Here is a 21,614-nt window from a genome sequence, read left to right as displayed (position 1 = left end):
ATGGTTTACTATCCTCCAACCTTTACCGCCTTCCCCAACCCTACAGCTATCCCAGCCTCTCACATGCTCATCCCTCCACATTTACCTGGCCATTTCCTCCTTGGGGAGGATTTATGTGGAAGACAAAGAAAGGAAAGGAGGATGGTTCAAGAACATCAAAGAATGTAAATGCTCCAGCCTCAAAGGACCACTTCTTCCGGCAGAATTAGCGAGCTATTGTTTAGGATGCCAAATACCAGGAATTCTCTTGGCTTTCATGGCAGGAAAGCAGTGGCTGCATCTAGCTGGCCTCCCTGGCAACTCTTGTTCCATTATGGAGTCAGAGCAGGTGGTTGGGGAAGGGGCTGCTGTCTAATCCCTTGTATCTTCCCAGGTGCTCTCTGCTGCTGTTGCTGCTGAGTGCTGCTATTGTCAGACATTCTTGGCAGCTCTCCTGCTCCTGCTGTCCAGGATGGAACATCATTTTAAATGGGTCACTTTCTGGGTCTTTCCTTAAAAACCAGATTCCTATTACATATTTTGCATATAATGCCTATTAGGGTGTTACTTTACCATACAAATACAATTTTAGCTTAATTCCTTTTTTCTCCTCACCCCCATCCCACAATTCTCTCTGTGCCCCACATTCTCCCTTTTTCTTTCTCTCCCCATTCAAATAAAATAATCTAGAGAGAAAAACAAGGTACATATCTATTGCTCAGTAGCTAGAGATGGGAACAGCTAGGTGATGTTATAGATGGAGTGCTGAGCCTGAAGTCAGGAAGACTCATCTTTCTGAGTTCAAATCTGGCTGTGTGACCCCAGGCAAATCACTTAAACCCGTTTGCCTCAGTTATCTCATCTGTAAAATGAGCTGGAGGAGAAAATAGCAAATCAGTGTCATAGTTTTGCCAAGAAAGTCCCCAAATAGGGTCTCAAAAAATTGAACACAATTGAACAATGACTTAACAAAAATAGTTGGATAAAGACAAATTTCACTCTGGATTTTCTGGAGGCAGAGAACTAGTGAGATCTTTTTTAGAAACAGCTTCTAGGTACATACTCTCACTATTCCCCCAAAAGTTTCTGTAGGAAGACTTGGATAAAAAATATTTTTCTGTGGCAGCTAAATAGTATAGCTTGTTTATGTTCCTTCTGTGTCTGTCAAGATCAATAGTTGAGAGGAAAAGTTTAAAAAGGAAATTGGACAGCAAAACTGAGAAAAAAGAAAATCCCTTCTATCTCTTCTTTGACCTATTCAACATTAGCTTTCTTGCTATTCCTTATTGTTTGTTGGGTCTCAGTCCAAAACATCACCCCCTAAGCACCAAAGGAGGTATCCCTCAAGTTAATTATCTGTGGGTCTAAAAGGATACAGCTTAAATGCAAATATCCCCCCAAAGAGGAAGAAACACATCAACACATCCACCATGAGTCAGGACTAAAGAGAATGGGTCACTGGGGCTTATACTTTTTTTACTAGAATGTGAGTAAAAAAGAAGAATAAGAGAGTGTTGCCTGGAGTGGATTAAGTAGGGCTCTAAAATGAGGAAACAAAGGAAGGTAAAACACTGGGCAGCATGAATCAATGTCTTAGGTTAAGGAGTTGGTACTGAGCAAAGAAAGACAAGAGGTTCTGAAAAGGAGTAGGAGTCATAGATGAAAGAGAGAGAGAGACAGACAGACAGACACACAGACACAGACAGACACACAGACACACAGACAGAAAGGAGAGAACCCCAAATTTTTCTTTAAGACTGGCCTTGTTCTATTTGCATTTTAAATGGTAAGTTCCTAGGAAATTGGACCAATAGTATTTTAGATTTAATTCTGGATTACACATTGTTCATCTTTACCCTGACAGATGTGACCTACCTTAGTGCAGAGATATGATTGAATCAGGTTTTAAAGAACAATCATGTAATTTTTAAAATCTGGTCAAACAATTAAGTTAATAACTTTTTTAAAATAGTGAAATTATTTTTGCATCATTTTAAGCTTATAGTTAATGCAAGATGAGTTTTTAAAACAAACTATTTTTCTATTCAGTCTCTAAGCTCAATAAAAATTTGTGTAGTTGAAGGTCAAAATTTTCTCTGTACTTAAAAAGAACTTCTCTTCAAAGTGGTAGATGAGACCTATTTGTAATTTAACACATTTCTGCATAGAGGCCTTAAACCAATATGGAAATTTAGTTTGACTAAGGATCAAGATAGATAAAGCTCTCTTTCCCCCAATCTTGCCATATACTCACAGATGAGGTCAACTGTGAGAGAAAATGCTGTTGGGATTCTGGGAGGGTAGGCTCTTATTATTCTTCTGGTTCTTCTAATTTCATTTTGCTTCAGTTCAAACAGATCTTCCTAGGTTTTGCCAAATCTGTACATTTCATAATGAAATAATATTCAGGTCAATTCATAAAACATAGTTTATCTGTTTCCCAGTTGATGAGTACTCTTGTTGTTTCCAGCTATTCCAGCTAAAATAAAAAGAATTTCCATAAATATTTTTATAGATTTTAGTCCTTTTTCTCTTTGATTTCTTTGAGATAGTGTCACTGAGTAAAGTATTTGCATTTTTATTTTTCTTCCCAGGTTATTTTTACCTTCTGAATCCAATTCTCCCTGTGCAACACAAAATTCAGTTCTGCACACATATATTATATCTAACATGTATAAGACTGCCTGCCATCTAGGGGAAGGGGTGGAGGGAAGAAAGGAAAAAATCGAAGCAGAAGTGAATGCAAGGGATAATGTTGTAAAAAAAAATTACCCAAGCATATGTACTGTCAAAAAAAAAGATATAATTATAAAATTAAAAAGAAAATTTAAAAATTAAAAAAAAGAGATAGTGTCACTGAGTCAATGGGTATACAAAGTTTAATGATTTTTTGTGTGGGAGGGGACAAACTGCTTTTCAGAATTGCTAGATCAATTCACAGCTCCAACAGTGAATTAGAATTCATGTTTTCCTACTTACCGATCCAAATTTTCCCTTTTTTGTGACTTTTTTCAATCTATTTATGAGGAATGTCAATATTATTTTAATTTGTGTTTCTCTAATTATTATTATTATTGATTTGGAACATTTTAATGCTCTTCTTGAAAGTTTCCATTTCTTTCTTTGAAAACTTCCTATTCATATATTATTTGGGGAATGGTTCTTATTACTATTAAATTTAAATAGGTTCTACAATTTACACTTTGGATATTAAGCCTTTTGATAATAAGAGTTTTCTGCAAATATTTTTTCCCAGTTAACTGCTTCCTTTCTAAATTTAACTACATTAGTCTTATTCGTAGAAAACATTTTAATTTTATGCATATCAAAATTTCTTTTCTGTGATCCTTTCTATTCCTTACTTGAATAAGGATTTTTCCTATATTCACAGATTAAAATTAAATTTTTTTTCTTCTAATTTATTTATAAGTGACCTTTCGTATCAAAGCGATGTATTCTTTTGAAAATTACTTTGGTAAATGGCATAAGAACTGATTTATACCTAATTTCAAGCTACTGTTAGTTTTCTGATTTTTCCAGGAATTGAGGTCTTTGGGTTTATCAAAAACTAAAGCTGTTCTCATAATGTAATCCTTTGTGTTGTATGTCTAATAGATTCTATTAATTGATTTTCATTTTTAATCAGTATCAAATAGTTTTGATGATCATTGATTTGTAGCATAGCATGAGAACTGATATTGTTAGTATCCTTTCTTCCCAATCAAAAAAATATATATATTTCTCCAGAGATTTTTGATCTTTTATTTTTACAGATAGATTTTATTTTTTTCTAGCTCTAAAGTTTCTAGCTTTTGTAGCTTGACTGGTACAGCATTACATCAATAAAGAAATCTAGGCAACATTGTTATTTTCATCATAAAATCACAGCCTAGCCATGTGCAATTACTATTTTATCATTTTTAGCTCTGTCTTAATTTTTATAAAGTATTCTGTACTTGTATTCATATAGTTCCAATGTATGTTTTGATAGACCTTATTAATGTTACTGTGCCAGGATAATACTATATGGAATATGTCTGTATTATTAACATTTAGAAATGTAATATTCATAAGCAAAAATAATCAGATAAATGTTCTTTAAAAGGTCTTCCTTTACTTCTTGTCTAGGGGATGGATTAAAAATAACATCATCTTAGCAAATGCCTTGAGTTGAAGTCAGGTGTGCACTTTCCCCATATCCTCTCTTAGCACAAGGATGTGATTATTGCTGCTTTCTGAAGTTGAGATAGGACTAAATCCACTACTGAACATAGTACAAAAATATGGCTTTCCCTTCTAGGGAAAGTTAATTTTACTCAAAAGCAAACCCTTCCATTAGGAGCAAATGTTGTATTCCATGGTTCATTTATGGCTGCATCTATGCTCATTTGTGGCTTAAAGTCATCCTCATTCTCAACACCACCAGGATTACCAACATCATTTTGGGAACAGCAAACATGATCCTGTAGCTGTTATGACCTTAGAGCTTTGACAACAGGATTGCACCACCCATTCCCTCTCCCCCTCAACCAGACCCTTCCTCCGGCCTCATCCCAGAAGCCATCATTCAAGGAAACAATCATTGTAGAGACAGAACACAGCAGCAGCCTCTGCAGTTGCCATTGCCCTCACCCCTTTGGGGATTCATGACTATGATATACATTATTTTGCAAACCTTTGGGAATAGATCATATACTTTGATTACATGTCAATTGGAGAATGGCTCTTATTTATTTTTATAAATATGACTCAGTTCTCTATATATTTGAGAAATGAGGCTTCCATCAGAGAAACTTGTTTCAAATTTTTTTTTCATAATTGCTACTGCTAATGGTATATCCCTCTTGTTTATTCTATTCTCTTTTCTTTCACTCTGATCCTGCTCAACAGTGTTTTGCTTCTAACCAGTCCCTCCCTCAATATATCCTCTCTTCTATCATCTCTCCCCTTCTCTTATACCCCTTTCTTCCTACTTTCCTGCAGAGTAAGATAGATTTCAATACCCATATTGAGTGTGTACCTTATTTCCTCTTTGAGGCAATTTTGATGAAAGTAATATTTATTAATTCTCCCTCCCTTCCATTTCTTCCTCTCCATTGTAAAAGCTTTTTCTTTTATCTTTTTTTTTTTCCTGAGGCTGGGGTTAAGTGACTTGCCCAGGGTCACACAGCTAGGAAGTGTTAAGTGTCTGAGACCAGATTTGAACTTGGGTCCTCCTGAATTCAAGGCTGGTGCTCTATCCACTGCGTCACCTAGCCGCCCCTCTTGTATCTTTTATGGCAGATCATTTATATATATCACTCTATCTTTTTCTTTTCCTTCTCCTTTGATTTCATTTTACTTTTTAGATATTATCCCTTCATATTCAATTCATACCTGTGCCCTCTATCTATACATATACTCCTTTTAACTGCCATAATAATGAGAAAGTTCTTATGAGTTACAAATATCATCTTCCTACACAGGAATGTAAACAGATATACTTCGTGTTAAGTCTCTTATGATTTCCCTTTCCTGATTGCCTCCTTATGCTTCTCCTGTGTCCTGTATTTGAAAATCAAATTTCTATTCAAAGTCTATTTTCTTTTGAAATTTTCTATTGAAAGTCCTCTACTTCATTGAACATCCACCTTTTCCCTTAGAGAATTATACTCAGTTTTGCTAGATAGTTGATTCTTCTTCTTGTAATCCTAGCTCCATTGCTCTCCAGAATATCTTATTCCAAGTCTTCTAATTCTTTAATGTAGAAGTTGCTAAATCTTGTGTTATCCTAACTGTTGCTCCACTATACCTGAACTGTTTCTTTCTGGATGTTTGCAATAATATTCCTGGATACTTTCATCTTGGGATCTCTTTCAGGAGGTGATCACTGAATTCTTTCAATGTCTATTTCATCCTCTGGTTCTAGAATATAGGGATAGTTTTCCTTGATAATTTCTTGAAAGATGATGTCCAAGTTCCTCTTTTTTTTCACTGCGACTTTCAAGAAGACCAATAATTCTCTCTCCTAGATCTATTTTCCAAGTCAGTTGTTTCTCCAATTTCACATTTTTTCTATTTTTTTCATTCTTTTGCTTTGTTTTATTGTATCTTGATTTCTCATAAAGTCATTAGCTTCCATTTACTCAATTCAAAGGAATTATCCTCAGTGAATTTTTGTATCTCCTTTCTCATTTGGCTAACTTTGTTTTTTAAGGCATTTTTCTCCTTTTTGCACCACTCTCATTTCTCTTTCCAATTTTTTCTCTACCTCTGTCACTTAATTTTCAAAATCCCTTTTGAGCTATTCCATGTTCTGAACCCAATTCTTATTTTTCATGGAGGCTGTGAATATAGGAGCTTTGACTTTGTTATAATCTTCTGAGTGTATGTTTTGATTTTCCTTATCATCATAGTAGCTTTCTAAGGTCAGAATCTTTTTCTCTTATTTGCTCATTTTCCCAGCCTTTTTTTTTTGACTTTTAACTCTTTGTTAAAATAAGACTTTGTTTCCAGGAGCAGGATGTAATGCCCTAAGCTTTAGGGATATTGTATAGCTGTTTTCAAAGGTACTTCTAGGGACCTGTACCGTAAGTCAGCACTGCTCCCCAGATCTGAATATGAGCAAAGCAACAGAGTCCTGTCACAGTGCTAGGAATGAGGTCTTTGGAATCTCCCTCTAACCAACTGTTTTCTCCTCTTACCTACCTTCTCTATGTGCTAAAAAGTTTGGAGGCTATTGCTGTCACTGTCACTAGTATTGCCTGAAGTTGCTGATGCTACTGCAGTGCTGCTGCTGCCACTGTTAATTCAATGGTTCCCAAAGTCCAATCTGGGACTGGACCCTCTTTTTCCTGCTGAGATATTCTTGGTCTCTGTGGGCTGAAAGGTCTGGAGATTGCTGCCATGGTCACCAAGTTAGAGACCCCATACCTATATCTTGATTCCTGGGTTTGGGTTGTGCTGGTATAATCTGCACCTCAACTAAGCTCCAGATCCACTCCGATGCTCCTGTTAACCTTCCAAGATGCCTTCAGATGGGAAATTATTCTGCTTTGTCTTTGTTGTGGGTTTTGATGTTTTAAAATGTGTTCAGAGTCATCATTTAAAAGTATTTGGAGGAGTTTAGGGGAGAACTCAGGAAAGTACCTACCCTCACTTGACCATCTTGGCTCTACCTCCTGAAATGTGTTGTCAAACAAAATCCTAAGTTCTTTCAGCTAGTTCAAAATCAGAAACAGATTATGGTTTTATTAATGGAAATGACACTAAAGAAGAACATTAGCATCTGCCTTGTTGCTGCATCCTAAAGACCACTGGATCTTTCCATCTGTCTTGCAGCTGGTACCTTCCTATATATGTATTATCTCCCACTATCAGAAGATAAACCCCATAGGAGCAGGGATTGTCATATGTCAAGTCCCCAGAGCTTAGCATAATCATTAAATAAATATATTTATTTATTTATTTATTCATTTAGTGACAACAATATAGATTCTCTTCTTTGGTCAGACGTTGCCCTACTGTTTCCACAAAAAGTTACATTGATTCCTTCTTCTTGGCTTGAATCAACTTGTTCCTTTAATTTACAACCTCCTTTTTGGCTACTAAAATCCTTTTCATTCTCACTGATATTTTTTATTCTAACTCCCATTGTTTAGTACACAGTTTTCAGACTTTTTGGTCACAAGGGCCCTTTATACGCTTAAAAATCATGAAGTATATATACTGCATTCTGGGCTATTGCCACTTGTCTTCATTTTTGCCTTACCATAGGGCTTTGATGACTCAGGAAGGGAGAGTAAAGCTGATGACTTTAGGTAAGTCTGCCTCACTTTATCTAGTTCACATACATGTCAAATCATCACCTTATAATGACAGGGATCCTCTGAAAATGAAGGGCAAAAAGACCTCTCCAAGAGTTTTTGTTTAAATGGGTTTTAGCTATCAACATTTACTGTATAAGAAAATACATCTTAATGTTATAAATAAAAGCAGTTTTGACTGCATGGAACCTATCACCCTTTGAGAACTGTTGATCTATATTACTCAATCTAATTGTGACATTTGCTGTTTAGTTTTGTATTTAGTTTTAGAGTTCTTCATACCCTAAATATAGCCTGGGATTTCTAGTATCTATGCCTGTGCTCATGAAGCTCCCTGAATTTGGACTATTCTTCCATCTCATTATTTTTTGGGTTCCTAACCAGTCTTTAAAGGCCAATTCAAATATTGCCTCCTCCTAGGAAACATACCCCAATCCCTCCATGTCAAAAATGATGTTTCTCTCTTTCAGATCTTACATAACACTTTTCTTAAACCTTTCTTATGCATTTATCATGGGTTATTTTGCATTATAGTTATATGTATGTATGCATCATATTTCCTTTAGTAGTCAGTAAGCCCCAGGAGGACCAGAATTGTCTTATTTAAACTCTGTGTCCTTCCCTCCCCCATCAGGATCTCCTGCAGTGTTCTATACATAATAAGTGCCTAATAAATGCTTGCTGAATGAATGAATAATTCAATACTTCATTTCTATTGAATAAATATTAAGTTTTTACTGTATCCTAGGCTCCTCACCAGGAATACAAAGACAAAAAATGAAAGTAGTCTTCCCTCAAGGAGCTTATGTTTAATGATTTTTCTGCTTATAAATCCACCCAGCAGGATTAATTTAAAGCAGTTTCCTTTCATTGTATATAATATGCTATCCTATGCTATCTCTGTATTGTTATTGAATTATCTTGTGAAACTTGTCTCCCCACAAGCTAGGCACTCAATAAATACTTGCTGAATGTAGCTGAATATATTTTCAACATGTTTTTGAAAAACATAAAGCAAGTATGTAATCATTCCCTGGAAAATCTAGTTAGGTCTTGGATGCTGAAAGCCAAAAGAATGGGTTGAATTCTCATCCTATGAAATTCTACGGGAATTCTTCCAGTAAGAAAGCTGGAAAAACCCTAGGAGCAGATGGTAGTACTGATTAAAAAAATCTTTGGCTGGCAGAATGTCAGCCCCTTCAAGAAAATCTGCCAAATGGTTCAAGGGCTTTTTTGGGGAGAAAGGGCAGGTCTGGCACAGGACATCTACCTAAGTGTTGAACTCCAAGGATACTTCTACTGGTGGCTTCTTGCTATTTAACTGTTAATTACAGTCCCTATTATATATATCATTTCTGAAAGTCCTTTCCTCTCCTTCAGTTCATAGAATCATATATCTAGATCTGCAAGGAACCTGAGAGATTATATACTCCAAATCCTTCATTTTACAGATGAGGAAACTGAGACTCAAACAGATTGACTGACTTACCAGTTATCACACAGGTGGTACATAGTAGAACTAAGCTTCTGACTTCAAATCCAATACTCTTTCCATTGTACTACTTTTCCTTCTTAGTTACTGTAGAGGCAATTCTTTTTTCTTCTTTTTTCTTAAATTAAATTAAATTTTAAAAATTTTTTGGCAGTTCCATTTTTCAACATTGTTTGATACTTAGTCATTTAACACTTTCTAGCTTATCATTTGATAGTTTTAACCAGTGTTCAAATAAGAAAAAGCCAAGAGAGTCATAAAATTGCACGTGCACTCTCAAGATTTCATTTAAAAGTAGGGAATTCCTACTTCCTTCAAGTGAACTCAGAAGACTTATATTCCAAAGACCCCAGAAGAAATGGAATGGAATGGCTAGAATGCTGGACTTAAAGTTAGGAAGTCTTGGGTTTGAATTCTGTGTGACTCTGGACAGGTAACAGCTTCTCTAGGCCTGCTTCTCCATCAGTAAAATGAAGAGTTTGGAAACATGACTTCTAAATTCACTTCTAGCCCTAATCTATAATCCTATGGCATTTAAAGTTGTTTCAGACTAAGAAATGAAATTAATATTTTATTATTATTTTTCTCAACAACTCAGTCAAATGTTCAAAAAAAAATTTTTTAACAAAACTCATGGCTCAGTCCTTTGCTCAATCTACAGCACTAAAATTATCTCAAAATTAGGCTAGATTCTATTAAATTTAAACATTCCTGCTAAAAGGTGATAAAAGTATCTGAAAACTGAAAGGATATCCTTATTTTTAAAAAAAAAATCTAAACTCAGTACAACTTCTAAGGTAGAAATTCAAATTTATTTCTGAAAGCTTTTACTTTTAGGGAACAGAACTGACAAAATGAATAGCTTCAAGGATGTTTTTTAAAGATTAAGAGGCCCCTTAATCTCAGACACCTAATAAAGGCTTGTTTAGTTTTTTAAGGGAGGAAGATAAAATATCACATTTGAAACCTCTATTATATGATTGTGCAGACTCAACACAAATAATAACTTGCACTCTAGTCTCGAATCCACAAAGAGGATGCTATCAGCCTATTTAATGTTCTACTTTCTAGATTTATTTAGGAGTAGGTGGATAATAATAATAATAATAATAATAATAATAATAATAATAATAATATCAACATATAAACATTTATTTATTGTAAGGGTTTCAAAGCTCCTAATAATCATTTTCTCATATAAATCTCTCAACAATCCAGTGAGATAAATATTATTGATATTATTGCAAAATAATTCATTCAAAATTATCATAAAAGGGTAACATTTTACAAATGGCAAAACTGGGGCTCAGAGAAATTTAGTGATTTGCCTAGAGCTATACACCTATAAGGAGCCTGAAGTGGGGTTTGATACCATATTAGACCCTATGTGTAGTTATGCTCAGAAATATGTGGGAAGAAATGTGAAATTAGCAGAGGCTTGGGCACAAATCTGGGATCATCTGGGTATAATGGTCTTGAGCTTCTGTTCTCTCCCTATCCCACTCTTAAACTCTGAGACCTATCTGGATTTTGAAGGCAACCAAAGTTATTTAATTCATTTTATTTCCCTTGTGGCTATGCAAGGAGTAGCTAAAACAATTATTTCTGATCATAGATATCTGACTGTCTGACCATGAAAAGGGAACGGGAGGGAAATGGAAGGTTTTCCACAAAATTACTTGAGATGACAATGTTGTAATTTTATTGGTAGACTTCTTTGTGAAAATCTCTATTACAGTTTCCAGTGTAGATACACATTACAGGGAGAAAATATGCAACAATATGCAGGATAAGTAGGAGCATAGGATTCAGGAACTAGAAGGGACTTTATTTTCTCCAAAGCCCTCATTTTTGAAATGAAGAAACTGAAGAATAAAAAGGTTGAATTATTTTCTCAAGGTCACAGAGGGCTGAAGAACAGATCCACAAATCAAAAAATCTGATTTCATATCTAGTGGTCTCTCTAATACTTCAAAACATATTTTAATACTTTGATATTTTGGTGGAAATGGAGTCCCACAGACTCTTCCTTTAGATGCAATTCAAGCAACACCTTCTTTTCTTTTCTTTTTTTTTTAAGTCTTCAACATTCATTTTTTGGGTAAGATTTTGAGTTCCAATTTTTTTCTCCCTCCCTTCCTTACCTCTGCCATCCACAAGACACCAAGCAATCTGATATAGGTTATATATGTACAATCATTTTAAATATATTTCCATATTATTCATGTTGCATTCAGTCTCCATGGAGTTTTTTTTTTTTCCTGGATGCAAACAGCATTTTCCATCACAAGTCTACTGGGATTGTCTTGAATCCATATATTGCTAAGAAGAGCTAAATCTATCATAGTTGATCATCACACAATCTTGCTGTTACTGTGTTCAAAGTTCTCCCTGGTTCTGTTCACTTCTCTTAGCATCAGTTCACATAAGAGTTTCCAGATTTTTCTGAAATTGGCTTGCTCATAATTTCCTATAGAACTATAGTATTCCACTACATTCATATACCCTAACTTATTCAGCCATTCCCTGATTGATGGGCTTCCACTCAATTTCCAATTTCTTGCCACCACAAAAGATCAAGCACCACTGTTTACCGGGTCTTTCCTAATTTTTCTGTTAGTCTCTTCCCTCCCTAACCACACATGTATTTAATTACCTAGCATTTATTTCTGTACATGCTTAGATATGTACATATTATTTCTCCCTAATAGAATATAAAGTCCTTGAGAGAAAGGGAGTATAATACTTTGGTCTTTGTATTCCCCAAATCTAGCCCAAAGCCTGTACAGCATGTACTTAATAAATGTTTATTGACTGATGAACTATTGATGATATAAATGATACAAATATTTCATTATTGTGGGTATGCCTTTTATTGGTATAATTACAATTACTCCATAGTTTCTCATTCTATGTGATTCTTTTCAAAATCTTTCAATGAAATATTCATAGAGGATCCACTTAGGGAGCTAAAGTGAAATTTTTAGTGATCATGTCTTCCTATTTAATGCCTTAATATTTCTAATCAGAGGATCCTTGAATCAAGTTATCCACGTAGTTGCATCTTCTCAGTAGTCTTGTGTTATTTTGCACATGGATCTATTGTCATGTTTCTTAATCACTCTGGGGGATTTTAATAATGTTAATGATCTTTCTCATTCTTTTAGAATCATTCTTTCTTTGAGAATTCATGAAAACCAGAAAAAAAGAAAAGAAAAAAGATGGAGGAAGACGCAAGCCAGAAAAAAAAGGAAAAAAAGGAAAAAAAAATTTCATGAAAATCAATCACTTATTGGCTTTAAATTCTAAGTGTTTTGTTCATATCTAGTAACTTTTCCTGTTATATGAGAATAGCATCACTGAAAACCAAAGAAAAGGGAGTAATAAGGAGGAGATGGTCAACAATATGTCAAACAGATTTATCCCACATCTCTCACATTCTTCCCTCTATTTCTATCTTTTTTGAAAGTTTCATTGATATGTTTTGATTTTACATTACCAACATAAAGATTATTCCCTGTTTAGGAGAAGTATTTTTAATGGAATAAAACAGTTATATAAAATTAATAATACAATGACTTCATCTGAAAATACAACTCCTTTTCTGTTACTTTTTTAATAGATAGGTAAGGGGTGCTACATTTGGGAAATGTGACATATATTTTCTTGTTCCTTTCAAAGCTCAGTTTAATTGCCACCTACATTATAAGGTCTGTCCTGATCCTTGAGAGTTCCAGAATACTTTGTATTTACCTTGTCTATACTTTGCATTTACTTTAGATCCATTTTGTATTTACCAATATATGTTTCCTTCTTCCCCTCATTATTTTGGTGGTCCCCTTATCCATGCTCATCATGAAATCTCTCTAAAGTTAGAGAATGTTTAATCTTTGTCTCTGAATGCCCTGAAAATGGGTACTTAACCACTTGTTGAGTCTCTATTTCCCATTTTTCAAAGTTAACAGCATGTTTAAATAGCTCACACAGGATTAATAATTGCATGTGGTTTTTTCTCATCTTTATCTTTTCTCCTAATTTTATATTAATTTTTACTTTTGCCCTAACAAGTCAATTATATGACCACCCACATTTAATTATGAAATTATCCTGTAGTTTGTAATCAGTCATTTCCTATCAGTTGGTATATAATCAATTTCCCTGTTGGGGACGTGGGGTGATATTTCAGTGTTCATGATGTCCAATGCCTTCTTGAAGAAATAATTCATGATAGGTAGTCATAAGACTTTTGTTATTTTAAAAACTCAAAGCATATTTTCCAAAAATATTCTTTACCATTCTCTGAATTTTATCCGGGCCTCATACTGAACATTAAGATATATATTGATTTAGTATGGAAGCTGTGGGGATTAAAATGATCTCAACACAATAAAGGAGACTGAGGCAAAGGTCTGAGCCAATGGGACTTTCAAAGTGTCCGTGGTCCCCTCCGATGAAGTGAAACTTAGATCTTTCTCACAACCTGAGATATCGCCTTCTTTCAGGAACCTATTTTTATAGGGCTAGATATTCAGTCATTCCAGAGCAGCTATACCAAGGGCAGAATAATTCCATTGATTGATAACGTGTAAACAATATGTCAGCAGGGTCACAAGTTGGATGAATCAAGGAGTTTCTCCTTAATTTGGGCAGGAGGAAATTGTACAAGCTATCACAGTCAGTGATGATCTAAGTGGTCATGGGTCTGAAGATACAAAAAATATTTTGGGAGACTTACCATGTAATTGTGATCTATGCCAAGCTAGGCTTGGTCACTATCACAAGGCAAAAAAAAAAAAAAAAAAAAAAGGTGGAGAGGCTTTAATTAACTTCCTATAGTTAAACAAGTGAACTTAGAATCTGCAGCTCACAGCTCTGAGGTCTTATATACAGAATGTTGCTGTGATTCTATTAAATTGATTGATAAGATTGGAATGGTGTAGGGGTCCAAAATGAATTACTTCTCTCAAAAATCCAGTCAAGATCATGTTGTTGCTCTTTGGTCCAAGATAAAACCGGCTCTCTCCAATTACTTTATTTGTCTTTCTAAGAAATACCTGAAAACCATCCTTCTTTATATCCTCAGGTTTTATTTATAACAAGAATGCCATTTTAGATATAATTTATTTCTTCTCATTTTTGTTATATAGAGATAGAGACTAAAACTGTGATTGCCTTCATAGGGGGAACTTCCAGATGAGGAAATGCCCTCTACCAAAGCAGATTGCTACTTTCTTTGTAAAGAGTTGTTTAGAGAAGAGTCAAAGATGACTGAGGACTGATATCAAGGAACAATATGTTAGAGACACAGTATTAAAAAGCAGAGATGGTCCCTGCTCTTAAGGAGACCACAATCTAATATAGGAGACAATATGCAGAAAACTGTAGATATGAGAGATATACAAAGTAAATAGAAATTAATCTCAGAGAAAGTACCTGGAGAGGTTATAGCTGGTGGCTCTCTGTAGGGAAAGCTGGACCTTAAGAATACATGGTTAAGGGTAGGAATAATTTTTTTTCTTTCTTTTTTTCCCCCTGAGGCAATTGGGGTTAAGTGACTTACCCTTAACCACATAGCCAGGAAGTGTTAAGTATCTGAGACCAGATTTGAACTCAGGTCCTCCTGACTTCAGGGCTGGAACTCTATCCACTTCACTATCTAGCTACCCTAATTTTACAAGTGTAGTAAAAAGAAGATGTGTGTTGGGGAGGGAGGCAGGGGGCACTGAGGGAGTTCAGTAAAAAGATTTTGTTCCCTGGGAAGTTTCCTACATTGATATAATCCTAGATTTGGACTACTATAGGTCTACATATAATAGTTAGCATTGATATAGATCTTTAAGTTGCACCAATTTTCACAATCCTGGAAGGATGCTATTAATATCCTCATTTTACAGAAGAGGAAATTAAAGCTGAAAGATTAACTGACTTGCTAGGTCACACAGCTAGTTAGTGTCCCTAGTAGGATTTGAACTGAAATTCTGTCTGCTGAGGTACCTTGCTGCCCCAAATATCTAGAGAGATATGACTGATTATATGTAGACATGCAAATATAAATATACATACATATATATATATATATATATACACATTTATAAATACTATCTCCATGTATGTATATTTATATATAAATTACCTGGTACTTTATGTACAAATATACATATATTTGATAAATATAACATAATTTATGTATACATATGTTTTATATATAATACATATTTATAAACATAAATATATTACATATAATACATATATTGTATTTAATTTATACTCTAACATATTTAACATGTATTGGACGACCTGCCATCTGGGAGGTGGGGGAAGGAGGGGAAAAATTGGACAAAAAGTTTTGGCAATTGTCAACGTTGTAATATTACCCATGCAAATATCTGGTAAATAAAAACTATTATTATTTTTTAAATATATACATATATATATATATATTACATATAGTAGCAGCTTATATTGCACCTATGTATAGCAATGTGTATGTGTATATATATATATATGTGTGTGTGTGTATGTACATACATATACATATATATTTACAGCTTATGTATCAATATCTGCTGCAAAAAATGAATAAATACTTGAATTCTATGGTAATCTTGACTAGATGTTTCATAGTAAATATATATTTATATGTATAAATATTATACTTCAATATATATCATGTCCATTTATCATATCACTTTAATATATATCATGTAATATATAATATATGGTTTAATCTATATAAATATATATACAGATAAACATACATGTATACATACACACATTTACATAATACAATAAAGGAAGACTAGGGTTTTCAATGTCTTTTCTAAAATATGTTTTCTTCAAATGTTGTATTGTCAAAAAACTCAACTTTTAAACAATGGAAGAACTCCACAAAGCTGAAAGTCTGAAGAGACACCCAAATATAACCTCTAGGTTCTTCTAATACACAAATTATACTTTAAAGATACTTTCTAAAGTTCATTTCTCATTTGATTTAAATATTTGGGTTCTTTTAACACAAAAATCACTCCCTTTTAAAAATACTTTCTGAAATTCATTTCTCATTTGACTCAAATATCTGGGTTTTCCTAAAACACAAATTATTCTCTTTTAAACATGATAGTTTCTCAAGTTTATTTCTTCTTTGACTCAAATATCATTTATTGAAGGCAATTGAAGGCAAATGATCAAACATCATGATATTAAGAGTACTGTTTATCGTGTACTGAACCATGAGAATATTATTAAGGGTACTATAATAGTAAGGGCCTAAATAACCTGTCTTTATTAAATAGGAAATTTTGGTATTTTAAAATGGCTGATTTTTAAAAGGTAATTTTTTTATTCTGTTCCAAGATTTGTGATATCCCAGCTTTATTTTCTAGGAGGAATGAAGTTATTTCAAAAACCTCAACATATTAAGACATATAAGTTTTAGTAACTGTCTAATTTTAGAGCAGAAAGGAACATTAGGGGACATATATTCCAACCCTTTCATTTTACACTTGAGAAAACCAAGATCCAGAAAGCACAAGCCAGTTACGTAATTTATTGGTGCCAGGGAATAAGATTTAAATCTTTTAGATTCATCCTAGTGCTTTTTTTTCAATTGCAAGTCTGAAAAGTTTACTCCAGAATTCTGGAAGTACTTAATTTAAATCCTAAAAGTAACACAATGAGCATATCTAGCAAAATAAAATCATATACACATAGAGAAACCATATTAAGATCCAACATGCTATTGAACTTCTTTTAAGAGAAAAAAATTAATGCCATATGGTAACCTTACAGCTACATCCTCCCAATTTGATATGCTCAAATGCACAAGTTGGGTCTCCAGAGAAGTGACTACCTTGTCAGGTTCTAGGATATTCTCTATGTCTGAATTCTTAAAAGTATAGTTCATGAGTTTCTATTGGTAAGTTATCCTTTAACAATGAGTCCATAGATAAAATTAGCTCAATGCAAAGGAATTTACTAAAAATAGGACAGTAAAAAAAGAATGCTCAATAAGATTACCCCAATAAGCCTGGATGAATAGTTCTGCTATTAGATGCTATGGATTATGGAACAGGAAATGAAAATTCCTTCTCATTCCCTCCCCTCTTCTCCTACTCTCTAGTATAAGTAAAGAACTTATTTTCCACAAAGTTGTTCATGGCATCAATTCTCTTAAACTATGCTGGCTAACTCCAGGCCTGGGAGTCTTAGATACTTAATGGCTTCCAAAGGTATGGATAGTTTTCAGCCAGTCAATCCTAAGATCTTCTTCAAATTAAATTGGAGAGAAACATTTTTGTATTTTGTAAGGGGCCATAAGGTACCTATATTTACAATTAAATGCCACACTAACACATTAATATTTCAGTGCATATATTTTCAAACTTTTAACGTATTGTTGTTTTGCTGATTTTTTTGTCTTTTCTTTCTCTTTTTCTTTAAAAATAATATTGAGATATATAAGATTTCTGAGGATATAATGAGACAAAGTCTAGTGATATACATATAAAATAAATCAATTAAAATTTATTTTTGAAAATTTGTAAATCTTTTTTAAAAAAAAATTAAGTGGTTAAAAGCCAACTATTTTTCCTGGCATAAATTCTTGAACTTGTCTGAAAACTGGCTCTTAAATAGAAAAAGATTAGAAATCAGTAAAATGTGAATAACTAGGGAGAGGGGCAAGAATCCAAAAAGTACAAAATTCTGGCAATAGAAAACAGAATTCATTTGTATTCCTCCTGCTCCACCTTTCTTCTAATAAGAAATTATATTACCATTACCTTTTTGTTCATAGCCACACCATCTTCACAGTCTAATACAGCACAGTCTACATTCAGTGATGGTACTTTCTGTATTTTCTTCTCATCATTTCCAGGCACATACAGTACTGCCCTCCTCGGAGTGTACTTGTGATTAACTGAAGAACAATAACCAATCTTGAAAACATTCACTGCCAGAGAGAACTTCCTGCAAGAGAAAAAATTTTAATTTAGGTTCCAAATTATATCTAATTCATTTTAAGAGTTTAAATCTTCCTTTAAGTAAAAGTAAATTAGAAATCATGGGTGACTATTGGTGGCAAAGATCGATGAAAGTTAAGAAAAATGACAACAGGAATAAGGAAGTAAGAAAATGTTAACTCAAAGTGATTTAACTGGGTTTAAAAAATAAGAGTGCATACACAATCCTTTAAAAAATGATATGGTGCTAGATATAGTGTGACTTTTGGTTAGTGCGACTTGGTAAACAGTATTTCATTACGAGTTTGGAGACACTTCTACCAGGTATGGGATCTTGGGTAAATATACTTTTACATGTAAAATAATAACTTTTACTATCCCAGAGGATCAGATATAATAAGTAATATGTATCAGGGGTTTGTAAAGCTTAAATCACAATATTTTATTGATATTGTTACTATTTTTTTGTTGTTAGTGTACTTTTAAAAAAATCATTGTTTTCATTACTGGCATAGTGTTCAAAGTATCTATTAAAAAGAAGAAATTGGTGCTAGAATACACAATAAAACAGCAATACAATCCTATGATACTAACAAAAGAGAAACTGGAAAAGAAATTTTGATTTCTTCAAAGGGTAGCAGTCCCAATGAGAGGAGTTTTTGAAAGTATTTTCCCAGCCAAAGATATCTCTTCTCAAATAGAAATGGCATAATCATCCAATTAAACAATAAAATTACCTGCTCACAGTCACATAACAAGTGTATGATAGAAGTGTTTCATGGATCCAAGTATTTATTAAGCACTTATTTTATGTCAGAAATAGTGCTGAAAGCTGGTGATACAAAGCCAGACAAAAACATGGTCCTATTCTCAAGGAGTTCACATTCTAATGGGGGAGAAAGTATGAAAACAATTATATTTACACCAAAGATTGTAAGTGAAAGGCAATCTCTAAAGAGACAGAATGGGGGAGAGGGAGGGAAGGAAAAGGAAGAGATATTTATATTTATATTATATATATATTATATTACATATCATAATACATATAATACAATATATTATACATATATGTATATAGTACTTCTAGGTACCAGGCATTGTGCTAAGTACTTTATATCTTTTCTGATCCTCACAACAACCTTATGAGGTAAGTGATGTTATTATTCCCATTTTAAAGTTGGAACTGAAGCAAATAGGAGTTAAGTAATTTGCCTACAATCACACATCTAGTAAGTTTTTGAATCCAGATTTGAACTCGGGTCTACAAGCTCAGAGCTTTATGTATTTAGTTGAGGGTATTGATATTAGAAAGACTGGAAAGTATAAACTAGGAAAGACCTCCAGCAGGAAGCAAAAATTGAGCTTCATTTTGAAGAAAGTCAGGGGAAAAAAGAAGTGGAAGAGAGGAAGGAGACTATGGCAGGGCTAGGGAAAAACAAGTCAAAATGCATGTGAACACAAACTAGAAAGAACACTATATGGTGCATGGAAGGAAGTATAAAAGGATAGGAAGACTGAAATCTATGAAGAGCTTTAAGGGTCAAATAGTGGATTTTATATTTAATCCTAGCAGTAACAGGGAATCATTGGAGTTTATTGAGTGTGTGTGTGAGAGTGATATGTTCAGATCTTTATTTTAGGAAAATCACTTTGGCAGCTCTGTAGAGAATGGCTTGGAGGGAGGAGAGACAAGGAGACTAACCAGGAAGTTATCACAATAGTCCAGGAGTAAGGTGAGGGATTGGACCAGGGTGATGGCAGTGTCACAGGAGAGATGAGGGCATATATGAAAGATGGCACAAGGGTTAAAATCACAAGATTTAGAAACAGATTGATATGTGTGCTAATGAAAGTGAGGAGCTGAGAATGATACTGAGGTCACAAGCCTGGGTGTCTATAAGGAGGATGATGTCCTCAATAGGAACAGAGAAATTGAAAAGGGAGGTTTGAGGGGAAGATATTAAGATCTCTTTTGGGGATAATCCATTTGAAATGTCTATTGGACATCCAATATTATCTATATTGGATTATCTATCTATTATCTATATCTATGTTATCTATAAGCAGATAATAATTATACTTGGAGAAGTTGAAGTGATTCCCAAGTGAGACAATGTAGAGGGAGATGAGTAATAGGCTCAGAACAGAACTTTGGGGACATCCACAGTTAATAATAGCAACGTGGATGGAGATCAAGTAAAGTAGATTGTGAAGGAAGTCAGAGAGGTAGGAGGAAAACCAGAAGAGAACAGTGTCTTGAAAACTAAGAAGACTTGTGTAACAAAATTATATTGGATTTAACACCTATTTTAACATATTTAATATATTTTGGATTACTTGCTATCTAGGGAGGGGATAGGGGAAAGGAGGAGAAAATTTGGAATACAAGATTTTGTTAGAGTCATTGTTAAAAAATTATCCATGCATATGTTTTGAAAATTAAAAACTTTAATACAGTGTTACTATTGGGCTTATATCCGAGAGAGATATTAAAGAAGAGAAAGGGACCTGTATGTGCAAAATGTTTGTGGCAGCCCTTTTTGTAGTGGCTAGAAACTGGAAAATGAATGGATGTCCATCAATTGGAGAATGGTTGGGTAAATTGTGATATATGAATGTTATGGAATATTATTGTTCTGTAAGAAATGACCAGCAGGATGAATACAGAGAGGCTTGGAGAGACTTACATGAACTGATGCTAAGTGAAATAAGTGAACCAGGAGACCATTATACAAGACAACAACAATACTATATGAGGATAAATTCTGATGGAAGTGGATATCTTTGGCAATGAGAAAATCCAATTCAGTTCCAATTGATCAGTGATGAACAGAACCAGCTACACCCAGAAAAAGAACACTGGAAAATAAATGCAGACTACCTGCATTTTTGTTTTTATTCCCAGATTATTTTTACCTTCTGAATCTGATTTTTTTCATGCAACAAGAGAACTGTACAAATATGTACATATATATTGTAAAGATATACTTTAAGATGTTTAACATGTATGAGACTGCCTGCCATCTAGGGGAGGAGGTGGAGGGAAGGAAGGGAAAAGTTGGAACAGAAGTGATTGCAAAGGACAATGTTGAAAAATTACCCATGCATTTGTTCTGTCAATAAAAAGCTATAATAAAAAAAGAAAAAAATTAAAAGCTTTAATAAAAAAAAAACTAAAAAGAGAGACTATGCAGATCAAGATTATCAAAAGATAGCTTCAAAATGTATTTGCCTTCATATCTGATCAGTGGAGGATGATAGATAGGAGAAGTTAGGAATCCTAGATATTCTTTAGCAATTATAGATAATCCTGATCCTGAGTCCACTTCCCTGTTCTCATCTTCTTTTTTCTTTGTTTAGCTAAAGAGACTTTTTTCA

The 21,614-nt window shown here is 33.9% G+C and overlaps 1 protein-coding gene across 1 annotated transcript in view; it reads right to left on the bottom strand.

The window, feature by feature from the left end:
* Positions 1-21,614, bottom strand: part of CLYBL (citramalyl-CoA lyase) — a 346,453-nt gene that overhangs the window by 149,685 nt on the left and 175,154 nt on the right. The window contains exon 2 of the mRNA XM_074299446.1: positions 18,057-18,243. Within this exon, the coding sequence (XP_074155547.1) occupies positions 18,057-18,243 (187 nt within the window). The remainder of the gene's footprint in view (positions 1-18,056; positions 18,244-21,614) is intronic.

This window comes from Sminthopsis crassicaudata, chromosome 3 (genome assembly GCF_048593235.1).
Source record: "Sminthopsis crassicaudata isolate SCR6 chromosome 3, ASM4859323v1, whole genome shotgun sequence".
Lineage (NCBI taxonomy): Eukaryota > Metazoa > Chordata > Mammalia > Dasyuromorphia > Dasyuridae > Sminthopsis > Sminthopsis crassicaudata.
This window is presented reverse-complemented; position numbering and strand designations above follow the sequence as displayed.